The 19,111-nt window shown below is 52.6% G+C and overlaps 2 protein-coding genes across 9 annotated transcripts in view; one reads left to right on the forward strand and one right to left on the reverse strand.

Moving 5' to 3' along the window:
• Positions 1 to 257: 257 nt before the first annotated feature.
• On the reverse strand, positions 258 to 3,676 carry TNNC1 (troponin C1, slow skeletal and cardiac type). The gene is made up of 6 exons (XM_079932883.1): positions 3,652 to 3,676; positions 2,131 to 2,161; positions 1,763 to 1,909; positions 1,369 to 1,483; positions 1,007 to 1,143; positions 258 to 924 (listed from the first exon to the last, which is right to left on the reverse strand). Exons 1-6 carry the CDS (start codon positions 3,673 to 3,675, stop codon positions 893 to 895), a joined length of 486 nt encoding a protein of 161 aa, XP_079789009.1. The 5' UTR covers position 3,676; the 3' UTR covers positions 258 to 892.
• Positions 3,677 to 5,148: 1,472 nt separating this feature from the next.
• Positions 5,149 to 19,111, forward strand: part of NISCH (nischarin) — a 42,733-nt gene continuing 28,770 nt past the window's right edge. For 5 of the 8 annotated variants that reach the window (XR_013830079.1, XR_013830080.1, XM_079933470.1 and 2 more), the window contains exons 1-6: positions 5,149 to 5,378; positions 7,567 to 7,650; positions 8,339 to 8,521; positions 16,135 to 16,183; positions 17,203 to 17,366; positions 17,743 to 17,838. Coding sequence is in view for 6 of the 8 variants with exons in the window: in XM_079933470.1 (XP_079789596.1) it covers positions 5,280 to 5,378; positions 7,567 to 7,650; positions 8,339 to 8,521; positions 16,135 to 16,183; positions 17,203 to 17,366; positions 17,743 to 17,838 (675 nt within the window). In the remaining 2 variants the exon portion in view is untranslated. The remainder of the gene's footprint in view (positions 5,379 to 7,566; positions 7,651 to 8,338; positions 8,522 to 16,134; positions 16,184 to 17,202; positions 17,367 to 17,742; positions 17,839 to 19,111) is intronic. The other 3 variants (XM_079933467.1, XM_079933468.1, XM_079933469.1) reach the window with 1 other exon arrangement.

Here is a 19,111-nt window from a genome sequence, read left to right on the forward strand (position 1 = left end):
TGCCAGGGAGGGAAAGTGGGTTGCTGGAGCCGTGAGGTTTGCAGGAACTGGAAATCATGCCCATCAGAATCTGTTCCATCAGACAGAGTCCTCGGCTGGGAGCCAGGTGGCTCTGCTCTCTCCCAGACTCACTGGATGAACTTGACAGGCCCCTGAGTCTCTCTGGGCCCCAGGGTCCTTACCTGTCAAATGGGCAAGGGGAGTAGACGATATGCCCCTCGGTCCCGGGGAGTCAACGTCGCTGGCAGGAAATCCAGGTGAGCGGGCAGATGGACTGGAGCTACAGGCCCGCAGAGCCCCCACAGAGCCCTGCTTCTCCCCAACCAGAAGCAAGAGGGAGCCATGGCAGCCGTGCCAAGTGGCATCCAGGGCCTAGCCTGGTGCTGAGTGATTGCCCTCTCCAAGTATAGGACCCCTCAGCTGCCAACTGGCTGACTAAAGCCATGGCCCCCAGGAGCCTGTGAAATGCAGATTCCTGGGCCACGACAGACTCCAGGTGTGGAATTGCTGGAGATGGGGCCTGGGTACCAGCAGTTATAGAAAGGAGCCGGGTGGGTATGGAGCGTGGTAGTCTCTGATCTAACCTAACCCCTCCTGCAGAAGGTGGTGTGCAAGGGTGGTTAGAGCACAGGTTCTGGGACAGGGACAGAAATGGTCAGGGCAGGAATCCACCCTAGTGAAGATTAGGGAATGAAAGCCAGACACCAGGCCTCCAGGGAGCAGGGCTTTATTTGAATTCCCTAGGACAGGGCTGGGGGAGGTAGTCAGGGAGGGCCCGTGGTCAAGGACACACCCAAGTTCACATTCTGGGGACCCTAGCCCCCTGCCCCTAACCCCAGGGCCCAGCTGGAGTTGGAAGTTGGCACAGGCAGCTCTGGGAGAAGGTCGGTGTCTACTCCACCCCCTTCATGAATTCCAGGAACTCTGTGAGAGAGGGGCAGGCATAGGTCAGAGGTCGGGGCTGGGCAGGGCATGGGCACTGGGGATTCAGCACACCCTTACTCACCGTCATAGTCAATGCGGCCATCGTTGTTCTTGTCACCATCCTTCATGAGCTCCTCAATGTCGTCCTCTGTGATGGTCTCACCCGTAGCCTGAAGCATGATCTTCAGCTCCTCCAGGTCGATGTAGCCGTCAGTGTTTCTGCCAGTTGGGTGAGGGGGGCCTCAGAGCCCATGGTAGGGGCAGGGGGAGGGGAAGAAGCAGCCCTGCTCAAGACCCCAGGAAGTAAGGAAGAGCCACTGGGAGATGGGTCATCCCATCCCGCATTGCACAGAACGGGAGACTGAGGCCTCGAGGTCACAAGACTGTCCCCCTCTGCCCAGTTCCACTAGGGTCAGGGGCAGAGGTCAAGGGTCACACACTCACTTGTCAAACATGCGGAAGAGGTCAGAAAGCTCCTCCTCAGACTTTCCTTTGCTGTCATCCTTCATGCACCGAACCATCATGACCAAGAACTCATCAAAGTCTACTGTGCCGCTGCCTGGGGGGGTGGGCAGCACAGCCGTTGGAGAGCAACAGTCAGAATGGCTGGCACTGCCCTTGACACTAGACCCCACTGTTCTCACTGCATCCTCATAGCAACTCTGTGAGACAAGTGTGGTCAGTGTGCCCATTTTATAGATGATATGGCCAAGGCTCAGAGAGGCTAAACAGCTCCTTTAAGGGCACAGAGTAATAAGTGGCAGAGCCAGGATGCAGGTCCCCAGAGAGTTGGGGGCACTATGAGTCCGGGGCAGGGCAGGGGGGCAAAGGGGCTCACCATCCTCATCCACCTCGTCAATCATCTCCTGTAACTCCTCAGGTGTGGGGTTCTGCCCCAGCATCCTCATCACTTTGCCCAGCTCCTTGGTGCTGATGCAGCCATCCTCAGCGCCCAGCACGAAGATGTCAAAGGCTGCCTTGAACTCTGTGTCCAATAGGAGGGGAGGGGAAACAGAGCAGCCAGGGCTCAGCAGCCAAGAACCTGGAAGGCCAGACCCCTAGGGCCACCTGCTAACCTGCCCACTTCCCTCTGAGACCTCTGAGGTCACAGGGAGAGGGACCCCAGCCTCTGGCCTCCAGCCTGGGGTCCTCATGCTCCCCCAGCCCGGCTCTGCTGTTCCCCCACATGCGTGTTGGGGTACTCACCATTTTTCTGCTCTTCTGTCAGCTGCTCTACCTAGAGAGGAAAAGAGGTCTCAGGACCCAGGCTCAGGCCTTAACTGCTGTCGAGGAAACCAACCCATTCCACAGGTGGGAAGACTGAAACCCGGAAGAAGCAGGCCATTCCCAGGTCACAGAGCAGAGGCCTCAGTTCTCCCTCCTAGCCCCCAGAATCCTGAGGTGACCCAGCTGGCCTCACTGAGACTGGGCTCAGGGCCAGGGTGACAGGTGGGCACCCCCTCCAGGACTAAGGTGACCCTGAGTAACAATAGTCAGTGACCACTCAACGCCCTTTCGCCCCCACCCCCCACCGAAACCCAAGCTGGGTGGCCTGAGAGACAGCTGTCCCTCAGGTTGGGACAATAAAACCAGTGTGGGGGTGGGCAAAGCCACCCACTGTAACCTGACCGGGGTGGCCACTGGGCTATTTTTAACAGGGGACAAAGTTAAACCTGGTGATTGTTCTGGGGACTCTGGCATGCAGGGGTAGGGCAGCGTTATCTGGCCCCCTGGCCTGCTGGTGCCTCAGGAGCCAAAATTAGTCCCTGGCTCTGCCAGGCCTTGTATGGGCACAGGGTGGAGGGCTGGTGTCCCCCTCCCAGCTCCACGGACTCCTGCAGGATAGGCAGGGGCACCCCCATAGCCAGCCATAGCCCTTCCCTGCCCAGGAATGGGGCCACATTTCCCAGGGCTGAGGGAGGGGTTCCCTTTTGGACAGCTGTCTGTGTCAGATGTCCTTGTCTCTGCGCTGGGGGTAGGTCAGCAACACGCCCCATCCCGAGATAGAATAGCATCTGAAGCCCCTCAGCGGCCCCAGCAGGGACTTGGGGTGACCTGACCACCCGCTAGCCCTTACCCCTGGCTAAGCCACTGAGCCCTGAGCCTGCCAGGCCAGATGGGGGCTGGGGCCCCAGTGCTCTGCTCCTTCTTCCCAGTCACTCCCTGCCTGCCTCAAACTTCAAAGCCCCTTCTTCAGCTCAGGATTCTGGCTCTGCAGCCCCCTTCTCACAACCCCTGTCCCACCCTCCACAGCATCTTCAGCCAGTCAAGGGACTGGAGGGGGTGGGGGATTGGGAGTGTGTGAGAAGCAGAATGTGAGGGACAGAGATGGGGGGCAGGGAAACAGCGACAGAGCCTCAGAGGAAGAGCCTGGGAGGAACAAAGAGACAGAAAGAGACTGGGAAAGTGACCAGAGACACAAACGCAGAGAGATGTGGCCAGGAGACAATGACACAGACTATAGATGTCTGGAGACAGGTCTAGACTTGTTGCAAAAGCTTCGACATCCTCTTCCACCACCCTGCACAGCTCCCACAGACCCTAAACTCACCCCTTCCATACCCGGGAACACCAGACCCACCATCCCCTTGAAGGTCTGGGCTGAAAGTAGGTGGGTCCTCTCCTGGGTCCCCACCACCTCCTGGGGGTGACCTTGCACCCCATCCCGAGCTGAATGAGCCCCCAGTGGGCCAACCCACCCCAGCCCTGCCCAGACCCATCCCTCACCGCAGCCTTGTAGATGTCATCCATACTGGCGGCTCACAGGGCAGGCTGCTGGTGTTGCCAGCAGCCCTGGGCTTAAATAGCCCTGCCCCATCTCATTCCCCGCCCAGCCCACCCCTGCCTGCAGTATCCTCCACTCCCTCCCCCCGGCTCTGGTGATCTCACACTGGCCTGAGTCCTGTGTCCTCTGCCCAGGGCAAGGAGCCGATGAAGGGCTACAAGGACCAGTTCTCTTTTCTTCTGTCCCCCATTCCTCCAGGGGACTCTCTGGAAAGGTTTTAATGAGTGAAAACGTGAGCCCAGGACAGGACAGGAGCTCCAGTGTCGTGGGCCTCAGGCCAGGCCCCTATACACATTAGCTCAACTCCTATCCAACCAGGGGGGTGGGTGACGCTCCTGGGGGGGGTGGCGACTTGCTCAAGGTCTGTCTGACTTGGTAGCTCCTGCCTTAAGTTAAACCTCTCTGGAGTAGGGGCAGCAGTATACAAGAAGAGGCTGGGAGTGTAGGACCGGGCCAAGAGAAGCCTCGAATGCCAAGCTCAGAGTATGGTGCTGTGGAACTGGTGGAGAAGGAAGGCACTGACCTACCTCAGGAGAGTGTGGTCTGGAGCCCTTCTGCCAAGGGTGCCAGAGGAGCCATGCCCAAGACCTCTCATCTCCCCAGGGAGAAAAGTACTAGCTCTAGGCTTGACTGCACTCAATCAGTCATTCAACAAATATTGATACACCAACAGATGCCCCATCTGTGTAAGACTCTCCCCCTCCAGTTCCGTTACCACCTCTCTTTTCTAGACCTGGGTCTTCCCCTGAGTTAGGGCTGCTTCTCTGTGCTTCCCCTTTCCAGTACTGTAGTTCCTGGGTCCAGGACCAGGCTGTTGCCCCCTCATTTTGAGCTCTGGTAGGACACCATCTGGGGGTCTTGTGCCAGATGGCCAGCACATATCCCTTCCTTCCACCTAACCCTTCACCTCCTTCACACAGAGCCTACGCCAGTTCCCTGCCCTGCCTGACATGCATTGCATGGATTAACCCACTCAATTCTCTAGAAACCCATGTGACAGAGATCTCCGAGTCTCGGAGAGGTTAAGAAATAGCCCAGTTATTCTGTCCTGCTCGGGCTCCAGGCACAGATCAGATCTTCCTTCTCTCTCAACCCTCTCGTGCCCTCCAGGGAATAAGCCCAAGAGCCAGGTGAGATGTGGTTACTGTCTCTTATCTGGAGAGGGAAACTGAGGCCAGGCGTGGCAGTGACTTGCTTCGGGTAGCCCGGAAGGTGCGGGGCCATCGCACCTCCCTTCCTGGGCACCTAGCGGCAGTGCCCAGAGCAGTCCCTGCATAGGCCCTCAGTTTCTCCCACGCTGCAGAGAGCGCGGCAGGCGGCGCCACGCAGGTGCCGGTTACGCAAGAGGACAGTCCCCGGCGTCCTGCGCACGCGCGCCGCTGGCGGCTGCTGTCAATTACGCGCGAAGGGGGGAGTGGGGCGGGGGCGCGAGAAGGCGGCGGGGCCAAGATGGCTGCACGGCGCTCGGCGGGGGCGGGGGGCGGCGGGGGCCTGGGGGCGGTGGGACGCTGACCCCGCCCCCTGCTGCTGCCAGTCTGCACCGGGCGGCGGCGGCGACCGAGCCCGGAACATGGCGGCGGCGGCGGCGCGCAGCTTTGGTCCCGAGCGGGAGGCCGAGCCGGCCAAGGAGGCGCGCGTCGTGGGCTCTGAGCTCGTGGACACGTATACGGTGTGCTGGGGGCTTGGGCGCCCGAACTGGGGGTGGCGTCTGGAACCCGGAGCCTGAGTCGGGGGTGTTGGGGAGGGCGTCTGAGCCCCGCAACTGGGGAGCTGGGGGTAGGCGGGCTGTGAGTTTGAGGAGGGGGCCTGGGATGGCGGAATCTGGGGAAGGGGCCTGGGCCGCGCAGCTCCGGAAAGAGGGTCTTTGGGTGGGGCCCAGGGAGGGGGCTTGGGAAGGGTACGCGTTTAGAAAAGGAGGCTAGGGTTGAGGAGAATCAGGGGAAAAAGGGGGTCTGCGGAAGAGGGGAGTCAGGTTGAGGCGGAGGCCCCTCTAGATCCTCTAGGCCTGGAGGGGCGCCGGCCTGGGAGGACGTGACAGGGTGTCCCGGAGGAGGGGGATTAAGGAGTGGGGGATTTGATGGATGGAATCAGGGGAAAGGGTCAGGGCGCTGCAGGCTGTGAAGAAGTAGAGGGGGCGGGGCCTTGATTTGGGGGAGCCTAGGGGTTGCAGTTGAGATTTGCTCAAAAAGTAAAGGAGGGATCTGGGGCCTTCGCGCTGAGGCAGAGACAAGAATGGGGGAGGGGTGGGGCGCAGACACCGGGAACTGAGGGGGTGGCTCAGGGCTGAAAGGCCGAGACCCAGGAACCGTAGGGCTCTTCGTGGCTTTAGAGTGTGCGGGAGAGTTGGGGCAGCGTACCGCCCACGCACGCTTCAAGGCTGTTGGGGAGATGGAGGACAGAAAATGGGGGCAGTTGCGGACTGTGAAGGAGTTGGAGGCCCTCCGGGGTCTGGATGGGGTTGGGCACCAGGCCTGTGGGCCTCGGAGGCTGCCTAGCAGGGACTGGCCCCAAGGTGCGGGCATCCTGAGCACCTCCCAGCCTCCTGTCCTTTGTTCTCGGAGGGTGGGGGGGGGGCTTTGGCCCTGCCTTCACCCCACCTCCTTGGCCCTCATCCTAACCCTCCTCCTGAGGGTCATTTTTCTGGCTCTTTCTCCTTTTCTGGGCGGGAAGAGGGGGAGGGAAGCTGCCCGGCTGTGGAGAGGGGCTGGGGGCGGATCCTGGAGCAACAGGCCGGCCCTGGAGAAATGGCTGCTCCTCCAGGGAGGCTTCAGCAGAGTTGATTATTTTCTCCTCCCCCTTCCCTGCGTCCTTCAGAGAGGGGCGGGACCTTAGGACCAGGGGGCCTCATCCAGGTGAGGGTTGAGGTCTCTGAGCTGTTGGCTGGTTGGCCGTCACGCGTGCACTGCATGTAGCTGGAGGGTTGCTCCAAAAAGCCTCCTCATTGCACAGGGCTGAGTCCCTCCTGTGAATGGGTGTGGGGGGAGGTGGTGATCCAGGCGGACTGGACGGTACCTTTTCGTGTCCTTTTGTCCGGGTATGCTGATTTGAGTATTATTAACACACCTACCTTTGGTTGAACGCTTGCTATATGTCAGGCCCTTTACAAAGCATTTTGCGTGCATTACCTTTGATTCTTAAACCTAGCAGATTTTAAGCTGGAGGAACTGAGGCTCAGACAACTTAAGGCTCCCAGTCACTTATATAAGTGACATAAATAACCCATAGCCAGGAAATGGCAGAACCAGATTTTGAACACAGGTCTTCCTTGACTCTACGGCCTGTTCCCTTCTGATAGGGCTTAATTGTCCATCACTGCTTCCCCCCCGCCACCCCCCCCATCAGCTTCTTAGTGCCTTGACTCCTGGCTCAGCAGCAGAAATCACAGCTCTGAAGCAGCTGAAAGCGTTGGAAAAGGACTTGATTCTAGGCTACAGTCAGGGCACCTGGGAAAGAATTACAGCAGAAAAGCTGGTCCTGCCAAACCTGACCCTGTTTTGCCTCTCTTAGAAGGAATGGCCTTCCTTTCCTGCAGCTCAGGTTGGATTGGGCTTTGACTTACATGAGGCTGGAGTTAAAAAACTAAAGAGATGGCTTGATATGATAGCCACCTTTTCTGTTTCTCACTGTTGGATAGAGCTCAGACTTATCCCATGTGCCTGCCAGATCCAGTGCTAGGGCCATGGAGGAGAGGGGGCCTTGCTGCTCGTAAGGGTCAGGTGCAGAAGCTGGTGGGGAAGAGCAGCTTAACTTTGGCTTGGGGGTTGGGGGGGGTCTGGGTGTGCTACAGCTATCGTTAAGGGTAGGGTGGCACTTTCCTTACTGCCGGCTGGGCAAGGGCTATCGGTTTTTCCTTTTAGGTTTACATCATCCAGGTCACTGATGGCGGCCATGAGTGGACAGTCAAGCACCGCTACAGCGATTTCCATGACCTACATGAAAAGGTAACCCTTGAGAGCTGGGGTCCTGTGTCTCAGGGCTTGGGGGCTTTTAGGCCAAGCTCCCAGTGTGCCTGTTTTAGGGCAAAACAGGCTCTGTGCCAGTTACATTAATAAACTGGTTTGCTAATGTAACTGGCAAAAAAAACTGGTGGATTCTGGGAGTTCAACCCTTGCATAAGATAGTGTGCAAGGAGCATATTTGAACTTTAGTTTTAAGATTATCAGTTGTAGCTTGGATGTGAGATGCCGGGACAGTTTCCCGGGGAGAGAACAGGCTTGAACTTGTTCCATCTGACTATACCTATTCCAGAACCTATGCTTTAATATCTGACTGTGATTCCATTTCTTCCTTTGCGTTTGGAGAGAGCTGCCTTTCTCTGGGTCATTTGCAGCACAAGTATTTTGTTCTGGTTTGGAGAAGATGGTGGTTTTAGGGACCTTGAGGTATTATTTTCCTAAATGTCTCCAAAGCCTCCAGATGGAACTTCTCATCTGAAATTGTATTGGTATTTCTAGTGCTAATTAAACTTGAGGCCAAATCCCAGGTGCAGCAGTTTGATCATTAATTCTGGTACTACTGCCAGGAGGGGCTGTGGAAGTCATAATAAGCACCTGCCCTCAGGCTGGTTGCCTTGGCCTTGCACACTTACAGAACCTCTTGGTCTGTGGTTGACATTATGTTTGCTTACAGCTCGTCGCAGAGAGGAAGATCGATAAAAGTTTGCTTCCGCCCAAAAAGATAATTGGGAAAAACTCCAGGAGCTTGGTGGAAAAGAGGGAGAAGGATCTGGAGGTCTACCTCCAGACACTTCTGGCCACCTTCCCTGACGTGGCCCCCGGAGTGCTGGCCCACTTCTTGCATTTTCACTTCTACGTAAGTTCCTCTTGGGTTTTCTCCTTTGCCTACAAGCCCACAGCCACCAAAACTCCAGGCAGCAAACCCTTGTAGACCTCAGCTTTGAGGAGAGGTGGGCTGGAGCTGGAGCCTGAGGTTAGAAGATGGAGGAGCGTCCTGGTGGGGTTGGGGTACGGACAGAAGCATGTGCATCAAGAGATTTGCCTTAAATTAGACTATTGGCTGTGGCCACGGAGCGGTTTTTCTCCACCACAAGGCGTTCTGTTTAGCATAAATGGCCTTTGGGATTTTGAGCTACATTCCGTCCAAATGGATGGGGTTAGATTAGAAACAGCTGACACTCGGCATCGACTGTTGTTGAGTTGTTGGTTCCCAGCTCAAAACTAATTAAGGGATCAGTCTGTGTTCGCAGAATATTGCCATCTTAGGGCATCGTCAGAGTCCAGGATGCCGAGTGAGAGTAGGTGGCTTCCTCCAGTGGGACTGTATGTCTCAGAGCAGCTCTGTACCCCCTTCTGGATGGAGGAACAACTGTCATGGGCTGCTGGTGACAGGATGAGTTGTCAGAATTCAAGGAGGGAAGTTTGGTGCAGTATGAAACCAAAATGTTAAAAAGCTAGCAACTTCATTTCTGAAAATTTATTCTAAGGGAAAATACTGGGCTATTGAGAAAAGGATATGGGTACAAAGATAGTCATTCCAGGATTATAACGAAATATTGAAGACAGTCAAAAGCCCAACAGAAGGCTACATAAAAAAAAAAAAATTAAAGAGTGCAACCATGTAATTGGATATTATGCTGCTAGAAAAATGATGGTGTAGCTGTGGATTTGTAGGAAAACAAATATATTACTGTATGAAAAGAGGCCAGAAAACGGTATTAGGGTATGGTCCCATTTTCATTAAAAAAAAAAGCTTGTATGAATATGTCTAGGAAAATTCTAGAAGGTTATACATCAAAATGCTAGGAGTCTTTGGGTGATAGATTTTTGGATAATTTACATTTAATTGTTTTCTCTGTGTGATGAAGATAGGGGGAAAAAACTCCCTTTTCCTTTTCAGGCTTGCCTTTTAGGAAGGGACCTGTGGGTTGTGGTCTTAAAGGCCCAAACTTATTTAAACAATAACTGTCTTGAGCTATTTTCAGAGTAAGACAGCTGAACCTTTCTTGAAGTGTTAGAGCCTGGGAATTTGGTGATAGCACTAGCAATGGGCCTCTCGGCTTGGAGGGGCCATGTGGAAAAAAGGGTGGCATTTATAGATGGAAGATATATATGTATATATATCTTTGGATTTTGTTTGGCATATACCAGTAATGTATGTGGTTAGCAGTAGTTTCCTGTTATAGCCTTTTTTTTTTTTTTTTGCATTTTCTTTCCTTATGTGAAAAGAAATGTCCATTCCTTATGTGAGTCTTTCAGATAAACTTAACTGGTTAGTATTTTAAGAAATGCTGTAATTTAAGAAAGCTTTGTTTGGCTATTTAGGTTTAAAACTTGATAAGCAGCCCTTTGAAAATATAATTCATTGCTTAAGACGTGGGCCTTTGAGGAGGTCTCCTGGATACCTCTGAGCATGGAAAGGCCTGGACTGCTCTTTTGAGATAGGTTTGCCTGAGATAGGCCTGGGACCTTGCCCCACATCTGTGGTTCTGGTTTGAGGCATGCTCTACTGCTTGGAGCAGTTCGAATGTATTTGAAATAACAGTTATCAAAAGGGCCACTTGGTTATATAAATCCAAGGTTTTAAAAAGTGATTGGTCCATCATTAAACTGAATCAAGGTTTCTCAGCTGTGGCACTGTTGACATTTTGGGCTGGACGATTGTTGTGGCAGCTCCTCTGTGCATTGTTGAGCAGCATCTCTGGTCTCTGCCCACTAGATGCCAGTAGCGTCCCCTCCCCCCACCCACCAAGTTGTAACAACCAAAAATGTCTCCGCTGGTTGCCAAGTACTGCCTGAGGGGCAAATTGCACCTGATTGAGAATCACTAGATTAGATCTTCAAATGACTTTGAACAAACAGGGTCCAAAAGATTTGTCAGCCTTTTTTATAGGCTGGAAGCCCTTAGGGAGTGTTTCTGATAACCTTTGCCCCATCAATGTTCTCTCTGAAATTGTTCCCAATGTGCTCCACCTCTTGTGGGGCTGACAGTGGACAGGGTGGACCCAGGGAACCCTGTTTGGCTGAGGTGTGGATTTAAAAATTTGAGATATAATTCACATACCATAAAATTCACTCTTTTAAAGTGTTCAAGTCCCTGGTTCTTAGTATATTAACAGAGTTGTGCATCTGTCACTACTATCTAATTGCAGAACATTCATCACCCCAAAAAGAAACCATGTACCCATTAGCAATCACTAATGTACTTTCGTAATGTATGGATTTGCATATTCTGGACGTTTCATATAAATGGAATCATACAATATGTGACTTTGTGACTGGCTTCTTTCACTTAGCATAGTGTTCTCAAGGTCCATTCATATTGTAGCATAAATCAGTACATCAGTCCTTTTATGGCTGAGTAATATTCTATTGCTTGGAGACACCACAGTTTGTCCATTTATCAGTTAATGGACATTTAGCTGGTTTCCACTTTTTAGCTTTTGTGAGTAAGGCTGCTATGAGCATTCATATATGCTTCTGTATAGACCTATATTTTTATTTTTCTCAGGTATATACTAGGAGTAGAATTGTTGGATTCTATGGTAACTTTAACTGTTTGAGGAACTGCCAAATTTTCTTCTGTAGTGGCTGCACCATTTTACATTTCCACCAGCAATGTGTAGGTTCTTATGTCCCCACACCCCTGCCAACACTTGTTACTTGTCCACTTTTTTGGTAGCCATCCTCATGGGTTTAAAGTGGTATCTCATGGTGGTTTTGATTTGCATTTGGCTAATAACTAATAATATTGAGCTTCTTTTCATATGCTTATTGGTTATTTGCATATCTCCTTTGGAGAAATGTACTTAAATTCTTTGCACTTCAAAAAATTAGGTTATTTTTGTTGAGTTGTAGGAGTTCTTTACATATTCTGGATGGATATTAGACCCTTATCAGAAATATGATATGCAAATATTTCCTCTCATTGTGTGGTTTGTCTTCATTTTCCTGATAGTATTCTTTGAAACACAAAAGTTTTAGATTTTGATGAAGTTTATCCATTTTTCCCCTCTGGTCGCTTGTGGTTTTGGTATCATATCTAAGAAACCATTGCCTAATCCAAGGTCACAAAGAGTTACAACTGTGTTTTTCTTCTAAGAGTTTTATAGTTTCAGCTCTTGTATTTAGGTCTTTTAACCATTTTGAGTGAATTTTTGTACATGCTGTGAGGTTGGGGTGTGGTGTGAGGTTGGTAGTGTGAATTTTAATGTCAAGGAAGGAAAGCACCACTTCTCTCCCCAGCCAACTGAGATGGGGTGTCCAGAGGCCAGTGCAGCCCTGTGTTGCAGTGAGAGGGCACACCTCAGCCCTGGCCTACTGCTGGGCTCTCTGCCTCCAGATAACTCTGCCCTAGTGTTCCTGCACCCTCAGGGACAGACCTCATCCCAGAGCCCCTAGAGCAGAGGGCTTCAAATTCAGTAAAGTGGAATCCCACGGAGAATTTCAGCACACACCTCTTTGGGGCAGGATGTCTGACAGGCAGGCAGAGTTGAGTTTGTCTCCCAGCCCTGCTGCTTCCTGACAATTTATTCCAAGGCAGTCATTTTAACCCCTGTGTCCCAGTTCCTCTTGTGAGCTGGAGAGTGATGATCCCGGGCTCTTGAGGATTGCAGGAGAACATGAGGTGAAGGTGAATGACCGAGAAGAGCGATGGGCCCGTGGCAGGGGCTCACCGGGTCCCAGCCAGTGCCAGCTCTCCTAGTTAGGAAAGGCACTCACTGCTTGTCAACGGTGGTATTTATATCATTTTCTTACTTTAAAACCCGTTGGCTAGGGCTTCCCTGGTGGCGCGGTGGTTGAGAATCCGCCTGCCGATGCAGGGGACACGGGTTCGTGCCCCGGTCCGGGAAGATCCCACATGCCGCGGAACGGCTGCACCCGTGGGCCATGGCCGCCGAGCCTGCGCATCCGGAGCCTGCGCTCCGCAATGGGAGAGGCCACAACAGTGAGAGGCCTGCATACTGCAAAAAAATAAATACATAAATAAAACCAGTTGGCTAGAACAAAGCCACTTTTTGAAATTTGAAATCAGGAGATAGGATAAAACTGTTACCAACCTAAAGGCAGCCTTTGGTGATTTGTTTTACTTGCAAAATACAGAGGCTGTAAGTGATAACAGATATTTTTGCAACTTAGTTACAGTCTTGGAACTCTCCTCAGCCAAAGCTTAGGCTTGAATCTATCCATCAGGAATTTTTACGCACCTAGTATACCTGACTTTTGCTAGCGTGCCTCACAGGAGTGAAATAAATTATAAAAGGACTCCCAGCCCTTAGTGTGTGTGTGTAAACCACACAGTGATGTGTAATTGAGTCCCCTGTTAATGTCCCACTGACACGCATTCTGTGCTCCAGCCTGTGTCAGGTAGGAGTGTCGGGCTGGACTGGGGTTATTCATTGAGTAGGGTCTGCGCTTCGGGGGGCAGTGGATCATGGGGTTCTGCATGCACAGACATGCTCAGTCAGAGCGGTAGTCGCCGAGCAGCAGCCTGATAGTCCATGGTGCGTTTGTGTGCAGCTCACACTGTTGCCCAAGGTTGCAAACCAGCATGTGACCTGGCAGGTGGCTGATTGATTGGTCTGTAACACGTTTGGAGGTGCGTATTATAGTTTTTAAACATAGCTAATTTTTTTTAATTGAAAAAAAAGTTGAACTATAAAGAATGTCTTTTTTTTTAAAATGCATTTCAGTTCAGACATTTGTGGGACACTGAAGCACTTCAAGTCCCTTCAGCAGGATTGGGTGGTGTGTGGGTGGGGTTACCTGTTCCCACAGGTGACCTCTGAGCAGAATCTGCAGGAGCTTAGACTGGGGCCCACTGTCCCCCCCCCCCATTTCCTCCTGGCAAGGGGCTGCTCACCTTTGCACACAAGGCCACAGTTCAGCCAGAGCACCCTGAGGAGGCAGAGAACGTGCTTCTCTGAAGAGACCTGTGCTCTAGATTTGTGGGCTGAGGCATTTCTTTGTTCCTTTTTGATTAAGGGTCTCCCAAGGTGAAGAAGCTCAGCCTGGGAAACTAAGTAGGTAGTGTTGCCACAGGGCACAGTTCCTCTGGCCCAAGAGCAGGGAAGGAAATTGTTACATAGTCTGCTTTTTAGATTGTAAGTGGAAACATGCTCTTTGCTTAGCATGAGCCCTTGGCTCTCACTGTCTCTGGGCTTTCTGTGTCTTCTGGAAATCCCAGCAGGGCTGGTGTTGACGGCAGCTGCCTGGAGAAGTGTAACTTTGAGGGTGAGGGTTGTTGGGCACTAAGGGTGGACAGGGAACACTTTTCCCCACGGGAGACCTTCTAGGAGCCCAGTGTCAGTAAGGGGCTGGAGAGGCTGGGCAGCTGCTCTTGGGGGTTGGAGGTGGGTGCAGATCAGGCCTCTGGGAGCCGCTCAGGAATCTGTATCTTTTTTATTTTTGCGGTACGTGGGCCTCTCACTGTTGTGGCCTCTCCCGTTGCGGGAGCACAGGCTCCGGACGCGCAGGCTCAGTGGCCATGGCTCATGGGCCCAGCCGCTCCGCGGCATGTGGGATCTTCCAGGGCCGGGGCACGAACCCGTGTCCCCTGCATCGGCAGGCGGACTCTCAACCACTGCGCCACCAGGGAAGCCCAGGAATCTGTATCTTTTAAGGCTGTCCAGGCGTTCTGACTACCGGCAGGATGGGGAGGTGCTGATCTGAAGACAGGGCTTGGTTCTCAAAGGTGGAGGTAGAGAAATGAGCCTTTAGGTCGTTCCTAGGTCTTACTGATCTTCGGTTCTTCACAGCAGCCAAGGAAAAGGTAACTGAGTTGTTGCGAGAGAGTGAAGTTGAACTTTGGAGTGAACTGATGCCTTCTCCTCTCACTGGCTGGAGCCTCTCCTGCTCAGAGCCTGCTCTGCCCCTCTGGTGGCCATTTTACATTTGACCCTGCGTCTTGCCAGACTCTGAGCTCCTTAACGCTGGAGCTGTGTTTGCTCATTTTTCTCCCTTTGGCTTTTTGTTCATGTGTGAGAATAAGGGAAAGTTATTCTCATATTATATATAAATTGAATTTTAAGCAGATGAAATAAACACATTTTATTTTTAACAAATACCTTAAAATACTAAAAGGAGAAATTAGGGGAATGTTTATAATCTTGAGGTGGGGGAAGAGGTTCCAGAAATGACAAAGAAAAAGAATCACAGGTTTAAAAACATGAACTTGACAAACCTCTCTCTGTCAGGAGAAACAGGGTGAGTGTAGGTAAAAGGCATACACAGACAGGAAGAAGATATTTGTAGCACATAAACAACATGTAAAGTATCCTCTATGTATAAAAGGCAAGGAAGAGACGAGCAACCAAGAGAAAAACAGGAAAAGGACATCGTGTCTCCTGCAACCTGGTACCTTTTGAGTCCGGTATACATGTGAATTGCTTGTCCTGGTGGCAGAGGTGTTCCTGTGAGTTACAAAGGCGATTGTGCAGCCTCCATCTGGACCTGTTTATGAAAGTCCGTTTCGCTGCCATCTGTCAATTAGTTACAGTTCTTACCTGCAGGATGTGGGGCTGCGGGCCCCAGGGCCCTGCCAACCCCACGGCTACACCACTGAAATGCTGAGGCAATTGGTTGTGAACAGAGAGGATTCAAGACCAAGTGCTTGGGAGTGGGGCTTTGCTAGTTTCTAGCCATGTAAAATGGAGAACTACAGCACCTGTCCATCTCAGTTTGCTTACCTGGGAAACAGGATTCAAAATAAGGGCCTCCTGGCCTAGGGCATTGGGAGGACTGAGCAAACCTCTGGGTGGGGAGTGCTCAGGCCATCGCCTGGTGTGAATTAGGACCCCAGCATGTTAGCCGTTTACTATGACTGAAGGCTGGTCCTTGTCGTGCCTCCTTTATCCCATCACTCTAAAAGGAAATCCTTTCATGCCTCTTTCTCATGACCCTGGGCTGAGTGGTGCTGTTGCAGGGCTTGAAGGGATGGGCACAGGAAGAGAGCGGGCGCTTGCTCTTTCCTAAGATACGTGTGGGGCATGAATGTCAGTAGAAATGGTCCCTCTCAGGCAGGGTTAGCTCTGGGAGGCCCTTTTTCCCAGCAGGGTGATGGGAGCCTCTTTTCGAGAAGAAACAGGACTGTCTCTCTACCATGCGTCTCCTAGGAATCCCCCAGGGCCAGTCTGGGGAGCTGCTGGCTTCCCAGCCAGCTCTTGACATGGCCAAGCTTTGCAGCCTCCCGGGCCTGGTGTTCTCAGCCAGTGCCTGAGTGGCCTTGGAGTTGCAGTGTTAGTCTATTTGGTTCTCCTTTGGAGGAGACATTTCAAATGTCCCTTTAGCTGGAAATATTGTTTACCTTTCTGAGCTCTTTGATTCATTTTAGTTTGTTCTCTCCATTTTGTTTTACTTTCTGGAAAGCTGGCATTGCAACAGCAGAGGGGGTCGATAGCAGGGAATGTGCAAGTCCCAGTGACTGGGAGCAGGTGCATTTCCTGACTGTGGGTTTTGTTTTCTCTGCAGGAGATTAATGGCATCACTGCAGCACTGGCTGAGGAGCTCTTTGAAAAAGGTACATGGCCAGGGGTCCTTGAAATACTGGGTGCAACTTGCCCAGCCCTGTTAGGCAGCCAGGGGCCCTGGGTGGCACAGAACTCCATCAGTTGCTCTGTGCCAAGTGAGTCCTAACCAGGGCCCACCTCCCTGGGGTTGCCCAAATCCCTGGACCTCGTCCACAGCCAGGCCTGCCCACCTACCTGTTCTGCAGGTCTGAGGAGCTGTATTCTTCACCTTAGGACCCCCGGGTCCCTGTGTCGGGGGCCAATCCCAGGCTCAGGATCTATTCCAGGGCCTTATGGTGGAGTTCTGGAAGGTGGGTGGCATGCTGCCCTTTGCACCGGGTCTGTCCTTACCTAAAAAGATTCCGATGGCAAACAGAAGCTAACTTAGGGTCGCGGCCCTGCCAGAGAGCACAGTAATGGTAGCTAAGATGTAAAGAGTGCTTGTGGTCTAGCCTTGTGTTTGTATCTTACTGCCTCCCCCCAGGAGGGCCAGAGAAGGGCATTGAGGATAAGAGGCCCAGTTACCTGCCTGAAGGCAGGTAACGTGGTTGGAAGGTACATGGTTGGAAGGAGCAAAACGAGGACCAAATGCCAGTCTGTCTGGCTTGGCTCAGAACCCCCTCCTGCTCTCAGGCCCTGTACTGTGCTGGCACCTTAGGCCTCACCTAACCTTAAGACGTCTGCATCTTGGAGGTTGCAGCATGGGCCCGATGCCCACAGTGCTGCCTGCATCAGCTTTCTCCTGGCCCAGTGCCTCAGATTTTTAACTCAGGGAGGTTCCCCAGCTGCAAATTCCCGTGGCTCTTCCCTCCTTTGTAATCACGTGTCCTGGGTCTCCCCTGCATGCAGTCAGCTCAGGAGGGGGGCCGCTCCTGCATTCTCAGGACCATGGCTTCCTCCCGACTCGGTGCATCTAATGGGTGCTGGCCAAGTGCTTGTCCACTGTTGGCCAGGTGTGCCGGTGCCCTGGCCACACAGTGGGGATGGGGCTGGGGCTCAGTGCTTACCCCACGGGCTATGGCTGTTGCAGGAGAACAGCTCCTGGGGGCCGGCGAGGTCTTTGCCATGAGGCCCCTGCAGCTGTACGCGGTCACCGAGCAGCTGCAGCAGGGAAAGCCCACGTGCGCCAGCGGGGATGCCAAGACTGACCTGGGGCACATCCTGGACTTCACCTGTCGCCTTAAGTACCTTAAGGTAAAGATGGGGCAGCTCGGTCGGGGAGAGCTACTCAGTCGTGGGCATGCACCTCCTAGCCTGGCAGTATGTGTGTGTGGAGACTCCGTGGGCCCTGAGGGAAGGAAGGCTGCATTTGGTGATCTTGGCACTGTGCTTTCAGCTGTGAGCACCAGGGGGCAGTCGTGAACCAATGGCCCCTCGCTTTAAACGTCCGCTTTAGCCTGCTTTGTTGACCGTGGAAGTGGTGAGTGGGAGTACATGCCCAGCCTGCCTCTCACAGCCAGGCGAAGCTTCGAGTGCGGTTTGGTAGTTGCTGTAGCACCGCCCTGTGAACATGGATGGGAAGTGGTTGTTACAGCAGCATCTCTAATTCAAGCCATTTATTTGGCTGTAGGTTTCTGGCACAGAAGGACCTTTTGGGACCAGCAACATTCAGGAGCAGCTTCTGCCTTTTGATCTGTCAATATTCAAGTCTCTTCATCAGGTGGAGGTAAGGCCCAGGGCCCCTGGAATGCAGGCGGGGCTGAGCCCTGTGCAGGATGGTCTTGCATTCTGACCATCCTATCTTTGGCTACGGAGTGTTCCCAATGTTGGGTGTCTGGATTTAATTGTCAGGCACTGTTGCTTTTGTGTTTGTCAGTATGTGGCAGATTTCATTTAGGTAAGTTAGGCCCATCTGAAGGCGGAGAAAGAGGGGCTTCTGCTATTCTTGGCTGGTCTGCATGTCCCCACCCCTGCAGCATTTGGACAGGATGGAGCACTAGTGCCCAGCTCCTTCTGGGCTTCCTCATTGTGCGAGTTGAGGTGCTGGGAAGCCATCCTGAGGGTCAGGCAGAGCCAATTCCAAGTCTTTGTCTCCCAAGGCAGATCAGCAGAGGGTTTGGAGGGTCCTCTGCTCTCTGGCATGCCTACACCTAACAAGAAATACTTCGCATTACTCACTGCTAAACTCCTGGGTTCACAATGCCAATTTTGTTACCACTTTTTAAATAAATGAGAGGGGACTCAGTAATGAATAATAAAAATTTTCTCATCTCAGCAATGAGAAATCAATGCTTTTGTGTTCAGCCCTGTGCCCCATGTCTGATGTTCACTCCTTGATGGAATCTTCTCAACCATGTGAAGTGGGCACTTGTATTCCCATTTTACAGTTGAGAAAACTGAGGCTTAGGGAGGTAAGGAAGTTTGGCCAGGATCACACAGTTAACGAGGGGGAAGCTGGGATCTGAGTGCAGCTGAGTCTGACTCTGCAATGTGCTGCAATTGTCTCAGAGACCTTGAGGGCCATTCCCTTGATGGGCATTTGTGCCTCGATCAGCACAGGTGAGTGGGGCTGGGAAGTGAGAGGAGTGCCTGGCTGGCTGGCTGGGCGGGCTGAGGCTCCGCCGGGCGGGGTGTGTAGCACTTGGGCAGGCTTGAGGGAGGGTGCTTTGGCCTGTACCCCTCCCTCCTCCTGCAGGGCCGCTGAGGCCAGTGAAGTGAGGCTGGTGAAGTCATCGGCTCTCCAGCTCTGCTGTCCCTGGCCCTCACTTTGTGTCCAGCTGCCAAGCCCCAAGCAGCCCTTCAGAGAAAATGGAGTTCATGGTTCATTATCTCATAAGCTACTTCAGAGAATGTTTAGTTAACACTAAAAATTGAGGAAAGGAGAGACTTAAGGTTTAAGTCACCGCCTGTCTCGAAGGATTCGGGGTCACCGATGGTTGTGCTCCTTTTGAGTGTGGGTGATGAACACCCACTTCCCGGGACTTCTGGTGGAGCAGTGA

The sequence above is a fragment of the Stenella coeruleoalba genome, assembly GCF_951394435.1.
Source record: "Stenella coeruleoalba genome assembly, chromosome: 10".
Classification (NCBI taxonomy): domain Eukaryota; kingdom Metazoa; phylum Chordata; class Mammalia; order Artiodactyla; family Delphinidae; genus Stenella; species Stenella coeruleoalba.

Coding starts and splice junctions, on each gene's coding strand:
- TNNC1 (XM_079932883.1), bottom strand. CDS start 3,675: ATGGATGACATCTACAAGGCTGCG. Junction 1,144..1,368: donor CTCTTCCGCATGTTTGACAA/GTGAGTGTGTGA, acceptor CCCAACTGGCAG/AAACACTGACGGCTACATCG. Junction 925..1,006: donor TGGCCGCATTGACTATGACG/GTGAGTAAGGGT, acceptor CCTCTCTCACAG/AGTTCCTGGAATTCATGAAG.